This window comes from Papilio polytes, unplaced genomic scaffold (genome assembly GCF_000836215.1).
Source record: "Papilio polytes unplaced genomic scaffold, Ppol_1.0 DF824269.1, whole genome shotgun sequence".
NCBI classification, from domain to species: Eukaryota; Metazoa; Arthropoda; class Insecta; order Lepidoptera; family Papilionidae; genus Papilio; species Papilio polytes.
This window is the reverse complement of record NW_013524935.1, coordinates 1763747-1775129: the sequence shown is the minus strand read 5'-3', so window position 1 is coordinate 1775129 and position 11383 is coordinate 1763747. Positions and strand designations below refer to the sequence as shown.

The following is an 11383-nucleotide window of genomic DNA, read 5'->3' as shown; positions in this document are numbered from 1 at the left end:
ATACGATAGTTTAGTCAAAGGTGTGGGCGCCCTTAAGGAACCAATGCTATATAAAATTGTAATACATTTAACAAAAGTTTGCAGCTTACGTGTTCTCCCAGACTATTCTCTACATCTATACCAAATTTCATTGAAATCCCTTCAGCTGTTAAGGCTACAGTCATTAACAAACATCCATCCATCTAAACTTTCGCATTTATAATATTAGCATGAATAATATGATATATTTTTCTTTGTAAGTGTTACATAATGCCAATACCTCCATATGCAGGTATTTGTAAAAGCCATTTGTAAAGAGTTGGGTTTCTGTACCGCACGTGTACGGAACGTTCGTGTTTCGTTTATTTGCGAACTGGAGTGCACTTAAAGTAAGTAATTTACGTAAGGTTAAAGTTACCCCGTTTTTTAGTGAATTTAATTGTTCCTGTTACAATAGTTATAATTAAAATTTTCCTATCCAATTAAATATACGAAAACTAGAGAATTCTTTGAAAAAAGCTTTCGCCCGCGAAGCCGTCCGCGTGAAAGCAAAAAAAAAAAACAAATACACAAACTCTCAAACATCCATCAATCTATCTAAAATTTTGCATTTATAATAAATATACTAGCTTTGGCCCGCTACTGCGTCTGCGTGAAATTAAACAAAAACAAAAGGAAGTAGCCTATGTCTTCTTCCAGACTATGCTTTAAATCTATGCCGAATTTCATCCACATACATTCAGCCGTTAAGGCTATAAACTCTAACAAACATCCATCAATCCTTCTAAACTTTCCCATTCATAATATTAGTAAGAAGTAAGAGAATGGTGCAAGAAACCTCCTAAATCTGTTCCAGAATGATAGCCTAAAGAGGTTAATGTCATTTATACGCGACATTTCCTTATGGCGTCTATTATTGTATTTATTAACAGCTTTTGAGTTAACGTTCTTATACCCGATTGTTGCTATAGAGTGAAATGAGGTCATCTTAAAAAGCACAACGTTGCCTTTAGCGTTTTTCCACATAACTATTAGCCGCGCCACTGTCGCTCATCTAACCAGAAACTCCAATGCCTTAACACAACTGTTTTAATATATTTTGTTATCCCTTTTATTCTCTTTTACTAAAACACAATAAGCATACAAATGTTACTGGAATCTAAACTCTTCAACAATCGCCGTCGCGCCAGTGGAAATAGGATGATTCCATACAAAAGGCGGTCACTCCGTTAGCCGCCAAGTGGAAATTGAGTGTTAGGAACTGCGTTCAAAGCGGCATAATAAATTCTCACTGTGTTTGCGACACTAATTACTTGCCACTCAAGTTTAAATCGTTAATCCAGTCAGTCTTTGAACTAGGAATAAAGGACGCTTTGTTAACCACAGATAAAATACAGGTCAAATGGTTTTTTTTTATTTATAAATAACAAGAAAAACAATTTTACAAATCTGAGCTATATACTGGCATAATTTAATGATGATAATAAATGAGGTTATATTTCGATATTTAAAAACAATTTGATATAGATGCAAAACATTTACAGTCACGGCTTTGAACAGACACGACTAGATTTTATATTCCGTCTGACTTTTATGGGCAGTGGCTGCTTTATCCATAGACGAATGCTTTTAACTATACTAACAATATTGTTTTGTTTCCTACGTAACCGTGTCCGAAATTTGGACGATATGTCCAACTTATTAGTGTTTATAACTGATGTATTCATTAATGTATGGTAGATCCATATTTTCCCTATTGTCTTGATTTTAAAACATGCTACAAGATATCAATTTTTTATTGAAGGTTAAGTCGCAAGTTAATGCAACTGCAATAATAATCATAAAAGAAATATTGCTATTTAATGTCACAGGCGCTATTTTTTTTAAACCTGCTAACAAAAACAATTGTTGTTTAATATAACCAAACATCTATCTATCCTACTGTTTTCTATTATGTTTTTTCATACATGTTCATATACCGCGGAGAATCTAATAAAAGTATAATATCACTCAACTTCCGTGAAACTCAACAATTGCTCATGAATTTTGATGAAGCATTTCCTTTGAGACGTTTAAAGTCACACAGTTCCCTAATAGCACACTTCGCAGAGAAAGTTCAAATAAAGGTTTTGATGAGGCACGATACCCTTTAAGAGAATAAATTGTATCCATAATCAGATCTAAATGTAATATTATATAAAATTTCGTTCGTTACTTCCTTCGTATTGTCCAACATGACCATTAAATATAAGAAAGTTGGTTCTAAACGACGTATAGAGTGAATTATTAATTTGACTAATGTATGAAAGACTGGAGTGAATGTAGGAAAAGACAAAGAAGCGCCGATATAGCCGTAACGTTTTCTAGGTTAAAGACGGAAAAAATAAGTTTAAAAAATTATATTTATCTAGTAAAATAGGGTTAAGGATGAGTAATATAGTGATTAAATAGGAAGACATTATTTTACCGTCCCAACCTTACGTACTTGTGTCGGCGCCGTTTCCGCTACTCCATACCAGATGGCACTGTTTATTTGTTACATCACGATTCGTAGATGTTTGTCTTGTAAGATATGGTTCCCTCGAGTTGAAATTTCTTTTCTTCGGTTTTTTGTCTAGTGGTTTTCTTTGCATTCTATGGTTGTTTTTGAGGTTGTTTGTTCTGTAGTTTTAGTTCGATTTGTGGAGTCTTTTTATTGTGGACCAAGTTTCGCAGGAGTGTGTCAACATTATGGATAAATATAAACAAACCAATGGACATTATTTGAATACTTTATAATTTCGTTAATTACAATCCGTAAATAATGAGCCTTAGAGCTTAACGTCAGTTGCTAATTATTCGCCAGCTTATTCTAAGTAAGCTTAAGCGAATTAAAACTTTAAGTATCTTACTAATGGCATTTGTTAGTGGGATTACCTATCTCGGTATTAATATTCTTCGAAGGATTATCATATACTCGGACAAGTAATATTTATTTAAAAAGAATTGATTCAAAAGCTATGAAATGTTAATTTATGTGTCCAAATCTTGGAGAAAACACTTGGTTTTATGCCTAAGAATGTTTTTACACTAACTGTAGCCCCAGGCTTTGCTTGCGTGGAATTAAAAAAACTTTCGCATTGGTAATATTAGTAAGTAGTAAGATTTTCTCACAGAACTAATCTCTATAACAGCGCCAGTGTGGCGCCAGATAAGTTCGTGAGACTATATTACTTTTAAAAGAAAGTGAAGAACAATAACTTTTAAAATAACATACTTTCTAAAAAAAGAATTGTTAGTAATTAATTATTTTTTAATAGACGACGTAATTCAAAAGTACTTTGTATGTAAGAAATTATTGAAAGGCGTGGCGCAGCTCTGCCCCTCAGTATCTCAGTTCTTCAGTCGCTCAGCTAATAGTCGGTTTAGTCAGTTTAACAGTGGTAGTGCCCGCTTTAACATCTTAGCACGAATGGGCCGGCACGCCCGGTGTAAAACCACGACCACACAGAAGACAGGCGTGAAATGGAAGCAATTCCGTGTTTCGTCTGATGAGTGTGGTGCCGGAGGCCTAATTTAAGTCCCTTTCTCTTTATCACCCTTTTCTTATAAGGAGAGGATGGGAACGGGAAGTGGATTTGACGGTGGAGGAGATGCATAGGAAGGGGAAATATCCTCTTTATGTGCGTCTCCTCCTCCGTCGTATAAGGGTAGGCAACGCATCTGCAATTGCGGATGTCTATGGGCAGCGGTCGCTTCACCATTTTGGCGGATTCAGGTGGCCGCTTGCTCGTTTGCCACCTTATGTTATAAAAAAAAAAAAAAAAGTCGTAACCAAAGAACGTTCAATATCTTTACGTAGTTGCCTTAGTGTTTGTCTAAAGCAATTAACTTATATTGCTCATATGACCATTCGTATATAATTTTTAAAAAAATAATTTGTATCGAAATATCTAACAACGGTATATCTGATTGGTAGATCTACCTAAAATTGAAACCCCACATTCAACACACTTCAATCTCGGTCTAGTCCTGTCACACGATGCAAGGAACAAAAGGAACTGAAATGTCGGCGTAACTACCACAACGCAACAATACAAATGTAGTTAAAGTGACCTGTATATCTTGTGTTTAAGGTTCGATTTCGTGTATTTGAAATGAATAAGTAACGTGGGTGTTCCGAAAACGCTCAGTGCTTTACAATCAATGTCCAATAGAGGTATCGCTGTTCACACGGACTTCCGTGTGTCTCTGATCGCTTTTCATGTAATTGCTATTTGAAATGGTACTCTCAATTCCATGTATCATTTCCTTGTGGAGAGTGTTTGTTTTTTACTTAGTAAGCCAATAGGCCTGTCGCTCTTTGAGAATTGATTGACTAATGAGTAATCGGAAGACGTCAATTAAAATTGTTCAATGCGTTTAAGTTATGTTGTATTCAATTAAAAACTAATTAAACAAATTTCCCTTTTAAAAGTGTCATAGCAAATGAACTCAGTTAAAAGTTTGCCGTTAGAATCAACCTTTATAATTAACTTCTGACGGATCTTTTCAAGCGGAATAGCTGTTAAAATAATGATTAGAGACGAACTTAAACTCGACCGAAACAAAACAGCTACAAACCAACTGTCAGACAAAAGTTTGTTACAATTTAGTCGAAACATTTACTGTATAAATAAATCGTTATAAGATGTCTCAACAATTTATTTTGAAGACTTGAATGACTTAATTACTTTCGTAACAGATTTTTAAATAAATAGACATTTACTACTTTTGTCAAAACAGATGTAAGCAAAGATTTTTATTTTATATCTAAGCTTGAAACTCTACCTTGATTGTATTTTAATACGTAATTATTTCTTTAATAAATATGTACATTTATGGGGTTCTTGTGGAAAATCACTTTAATAAGACTCGGATTTCTGGATTCCGTTTAAAGAAAACTGTAAATATTTAATAACTGAATAACAGATCACTTCACATAGGTGAAGTTGATTATTGACGAATCTATACTAATATTATAAAGGGGAAACTTTTGGATTTTTGTATTTTTATATGTATTGAAATAACTCAAAAACTACTGGGCCGATTTTAAAATTTCTATCACCGTTAGAAAGGTAATTTATCTGTGAGTAACATAGTCTATTCATTATATTTTTTTATTTTACGTGTGCAGAGTCGCCAGCATCAGCTAATCATTTATAAGTCATTAGCGGTATCACATTACAATCTATATAACTTTATGGTGTTTAAATATTATTCTAAGAAACAAAAGAAGTTAAACAGTTAATACGATAGTCATTAAAATTTATGACCTGGACGATGTTCTTGACCTCTTAGAAGGCACTAACAGATATAATATTTAGCCGCATTTTAACCGCAGCCTACAAAATGTAACACCATCAAGTACGAGTATAATGGTCATTACAAATACTAAGCAGTCTTGTCCCAAGCATTGTAAGGTTAATTAATTTATCTAGTATTTGAATATGAAATAATTCAATTATCAATAGTATGTTAATTAAAATAGTAACTCGAATTTAAGATTAAAATGATTAATTAGGAAAACATTGCTTGCATCATAAAACGTCATTTGGAGAATACTCCACATACGTAAAATCTGAATAAAAATCACATTAGATTTCTAAGAAAAAACTTTGATAGAAAGACTTTTACAATAATAAAGGTTACTTTTTGAATATATCTTGAAATATCGTCATCTTCTCCGTTTCATAATCGAATTTAATTTCCAATTTCTTATTGATGCTTAAATATGCTGGGGATTCTTCTGAAAATAACGGCCAAGATATCGAAAGATCACTGGTTGATAATGGTTTACTGAAAAATAAAAAGAAATTAGTACTTTTTGGTGGTATTGGCAAACATTGGTTTTATTTATTCACTGTTTTAGTTGTCATTTTTACCTGTATTTTGCAAAATTTGTCCAAAATTCCGTCATTATTTGTATCATTATCTTATCTGATTCATTAAAACCTACCAATTTATTTATTTGACTGGAAAATATATACGAACGATCATCGCAATGACCTGCTCCGTTAACATTTAATTTAAATATTTGACTCATATTTATATCTCCTACATAAGAAAACTCATAAACGTGTAACGGAACGCCAAATTTTGCCATCAATTTAGCTGAAATCCATATTCCTGATATGAAATCTAAATCGCTTAGAAAATCTATTGCTTTTTCATAATCATGTTCTAAATCATTGTCAAAATAAACTTTCCGAATAATATCATTACATTTTTCATCATTAAAATTATTGGGAACATATTCATTAAACATTTTAGTTTCCGACAAATCTTTCACAGAATTATTTCCCAACATATTTCTCAATGACGCTTCCTTACTACAAAATCCTTTAATTAAAGGTATTCTATTAAATTTCCCTTCCTTGATCATCTTAATTGGATCTCCAGTTAAAAATGATTCGTTATTATTATAATTATTTTCAATAATAGGTACAAATCCGAAACTTAATTTCTTAGAGTCCTCATCTGGGAAAGCTTTAGTGTTTGCTAGAATGAGTTCTTTAGTCGAAAGTGACATTAAATAGTCATAAATTTCACGCTTCTTGTTTATATCACCTTCATAGTTTAAATTCTTCAACAACATTTGTAATAGCTCCATAGGTTTTCTATTTAGTGACCACGAGTTAAGTATAGAACCCGATTGCAAAATTGCTTTGTGAAATAGTTGTTTAGTTGTCGTTGACCATAAAAGATATTCTATACAAGCCGCACCAGCATCATTACCAAATACAGTTACATTATTACTATCTCCATTAAAATAACCAATATTTATATTAACCCATTCTAATGCTTTAACTATATCTTTCAAACCCATATTACCAGCGACTTCAGGAATATCTAATGATAGGAATCCAAAAATACCCAATCTATAGTTAATAGTGACTAATACTACATTGTTTTCAACTAAATAATCAGGTCCAATTTCAGATTTAATAATGCCGTTTCCAGAAGAAAAACTACCTCCATGAATGTAGACCATAACAGGAAGAGTGTTATCTAAGAGTGATTTAGGCGTATATACATTTAAGTATAGACAATCTTCTGATCCAATGATATTGCAAGTTTTAATATCAAATTGAGTAGCGACATTGTTTTTTTTCGCGGTTGCAGCATCACGTTCGTCTTCCCATGTTTCTGGTGGTTGAGGAATCTGTGAATCAAATCAAAGACTTTAGATATTTAAAAGAACAACGAAGTGAGATTTTACATTTTAAATTTGGAATGAAGATACATTTTTTTTAATTCGCCGTAGACGAAGATGCGGCTTGCAGCTTCATTTAACATAATATTTCTTCATTCATACTTTCAATTATCAATTTGCGTTACATAAACTTACCAGTTAAATATAGGCAGGTTTATGATCGTCAATAAATCCAAATTTTAATCACTTTATAGGTAAACTAGCCTGTTGCTCGCGTCTTCGTCCTCGTGATATTAAAAAATGTTAAAAATATAACCTATGTTCACTGATTACTTTTCTAATGGTTAGATAATTTAAAAAATCAGCTTTGTAGATTTTTTTTTATAACATAAGGTGGCAAACGAGCGAGCGGCCACCTGAAATCGCCAAAATGGCGAAGCGACCGCTGCCCATGGACGTCCGCAATTGCACATGCGTTGCCTACCCTTATACGACGGAGGAGGAGACGCACATAAAGAGGATATTTCCCCTTCCTATACATCTCCTCCACCGTCAAATCCACTTCCTCTTCCCAACCTCTCCTTATAAGAAAGGGTGGTAAAGAGAAAGGGACTTAAATTAGGCATCCAGCACCACACTCATCAGACGAAACACGGAATTACGTCCATTTCACGCCTGTCTTCTGTATGGTCGTGGTATTACACCGGGCGTGCCGACCCATTCGTGCTAAGATGTTAAAGCGGGCACTACCACTGTCAGATGTTGAGTTATTTCAATACATATAAAAAAACAAGTCTTTCTTCTTTATACCATTAGTACAGATATAAAAGTATATATATCTAGTGCTGAATAGATTTAAATCTACGTCTAAAACGACATATAAAAGCATAAAAATAATTTATAATGTTCGTAAGATACGGTTTTCTTACCACGATTGGGTTGTTTTTTTTTTACACTACCGCATCACTTCAGCCCATGAACATGGCGCATACAACTGTGCCGAAATATCGGGAGCTAAAACAATTCAATCGTGGTAAGAAACCCGTATCTTACAAACATTATAATTGTAAAAACCACGACAGTTTAATGTTATATATTATAAAAATCAATATCTAGAAACAGTCTACCTTAAATCTTAATTCGCCGATTGGAGGTTTAGCATACGGCACCCCTAAAAACTCATAATACTCGAATCCACTATCAGTTTTAACCTCACCACCAGTTAATATTCCTTGAGGAATTGAAATTCTAACCATTGTACACTATGAAATTTGACAGCTTATCAGTAACTAAATAAAAAAAATACGTACAATATCTTATCAATATTAACATGTCTGTATAATCGTTGAAACAACGATTTGTCATATAAAGTTATTAACTTTCACCCGCGACTCCGTTCGCGTGGAATTAAAAAAATAAAACAGCCTGTGTTCTTCCAGAATCCTCTACATCTACCAAATTTCATCGAAATATATTGAGCCGTTTAGGCTACAAACTCTAATAAACTTACGTATTTACTCGTATAGTATTAGTATGATTAGGTAACGCTCTCATTGAAATAAGAATGATGTATATTTTTTACGGCTAATGATAAAATTTAAGGTACATTTCTACTGGGTACAGACAGGACAACTTATAGGGAAGGCTTCCATGACGAGAAAAAAATGGAACATTCATTTATTTATTGGCTTAGCTACAGTTTGTGAACTAAAATATGTTTACCGAAGTGAATAACGAATAGTGTTCTAGATAATTTAATTCCGCACTCGAATACACGGTCTTTGATAGAAATACAAAAAAATTAAATGCGATTTTCGTTATCAGCAACGCAAATACACCATCTTCCCGAAATCTGGAATTTTTCTTTTTAATAATACAAACAGACACTCCAATTTTATTAAATGTATAGAAGATATATATAAATCTAGATTTGACATTTACATATTTTAATCTTACTAATATTAAAAATGCGAAAGTTTAGATGGATGGATGGATGTTTGTTAACGTTTGTAGCCTAATCGGCTAAACGGATCTCCATGAAATTTGACACAGGTTTAGAGCATAGTCTGGAAGAACACATAGGCTACTTTTTATCCCGGGAATAGTTACGGTTCCCGTGGGATTCATTAATTTAGTTTTTTAATGTTCACTCGATCGTTCTGCAACGGTTCAATATATCTTATTGAAATTTGGCACAGGTATAAAACAAAGTCGGGAGTACACATGGGATAAGCTTCATCCCAGAGAAATGTCCGGTTCCGGAGGGATACGTAGCTTTTTGTAATTTATATCGTTCGTATGTTTTCTAATACCACGCGGACGAAGTCGCGGGCAACAGCTCATTGAACTATAAATATTTGATGGACATATCAAATTTCAATAAAATACGTCTTTAACATAAAATTATGATAATTTCTACTATACAATAACTATAATACAATGTTAAAAATATCCGAAACAAAACGAAGCAAAGTTTTACAAAATACCCGCAATAAGAGCGCTTAATGTCGGATAATGCGACCCAGTAATGGCGTCAACAGCGACTCTTAGTCGACGGATTAAAGTTTGCATATTCAGAATAGCTTAGCCTTTTGTGAGAACTCTTTAGTTTGAAAATTGCTGTTGCGTAAGATTGTATCGGACTTTATCTCGAATTGCGACCTTTGCAGTAAACCCTTGTTATATTTAAGTAATTTTATAGGAAAATGTGTTTTTGAACAAATATTTAAGGAATTCAAAGAGAGTAGAAACGAAATATTATTGCTTGATCTAATCTTGTTTAGTTGCAAAAAATGTATTAGAGAGCTTTAACGCAGTTTAAAGGTACAAATGAGAACATTGCCTTGTCAACTTAATAAATACTCCTTGGACATTACTGGGTAATAAAAAATGAAATTGTCTTGAACACATTGCCTAGGAATAGTAAGTATAGTACCCACCAAAAGTTCCAATCGATATACCATTAACGTTTCTTATTACCGTACCCAATCAAATCAGAGCGTCGGTGGTTCAATGGTTTAAGTACTTGACTTGTAATCTACAGGTCTTGGGTTCGAATCCCGCCATGTACCAATGTGATTTTCGATTTTTCGAATTTTCATATGTTGACATTTTTACGGTGAAGGAAAACATCGTGATGCAACCTGCACATATCGAAGAAATTTAAATATATGTGTGAAGTCTACCAACCCGCATTGGGCCTTGACTATGGCATAGTCACCCTAATTTAGGGTAGGCTCCGAGCTCCTCAGTAGGGTCGTATAGTGATGATGATGACCCTATCAAAACTATTTATTACATAATGTGAGCCATCATTCATTAACAATGTACAGGTGCATTACTATGTAAATGATTAAATGTAATTACATCTGGAATTCCACGGCTAACTATGCACCTAATTATGTTAAAATTATTTTTTTATATCACTAGCTGTTGCTCGCGACCTAGTCCGCGTGAAATTGAAAAAAATATAGCCTGTTACTCACAGATAGATTACCTTTCTAACGGTAAAAAAATATTTTAAAATCGGCCCAGTAGTTTTTGAATTATTTCAATGCATACAAAAATACAGATCTTTCCTCTTTATAATATTTGTCATGTATACAGTTTTGTCAGTTAAGAATAGATTGTTAAAATTATTGGAATTAAATATCAACATATAGAACTAAGAAAAAACCAAAGAAACTATTACGATATTAAACTCTTTTAAAATCCGCAATAAACAGAAACATCAAAAACTTATCAGAAATTTCATAAGAGGGTCGTAGAAACTTACTATACTCTTTAGTAGAAACTACGAAATGTTGGTCAAGCATAGGTACAGTCGCGGTAATTGCGGTGTTTCAAATATAGAAAAATTGCTTTGTTTCTTGCAATGAGACAAACTCCGTCTCTTCTTTCAAATAACAAATTGGATGGCAGTCAGATACGGAAACGAGATAGTAGTAATAAAAAGAAATTAGTATATCTGACCGATCTTTTTTGTAGAAACCCATTTGATAGCCGCCTTCTATTAATTACTGTTTCACACCTTTTTTAAATGCGTTTAAACGAATAGGTAACTGGATGGAACACATTCAAAAACCCCGACTGTACAAGATGAAAGTAGTCTTGGTTGGAAAGCTGAGAGTAAAATTATTTATCTTACGGGAGGTTGTTATGTAGTGTAATGAGGTGACAAAATACTATGTAGATATCCAGAAATGTAAAAAAAAAGTAGTATTTTTTGGT

General features: G+C 33.2%; 1 protein-coding gene across 1 annotated transcript; it reads right to left on the bottom strand.

Moving 5' to 3' along the window:
• Positions 1-5497: 5497 nt before the first annotated feature.
• On the bottom strand, positions 5498-8449 carry LOC106105897 (esterase E4-like). Its single transcript, XM_013286357.1, has 3 exons — positions 8281-8449; positions 5883-7162; positions 5498-5796 (listed from the first exon to the last, which is right to left on the bottom strand). Exons 1-3 carry the CDS (start codon positions 8407-8409, stop codon positions 5646-5648), a joined length of 1560 nt encoding a protein of 519 aa, XP_013141811.1. The 5' UTR covers positions 8410-8449; the 3' UTR covers positions 5498-5645.
• Between the last annotated feature and the right edge of the window lie 2934 nt (positions 8450-11383).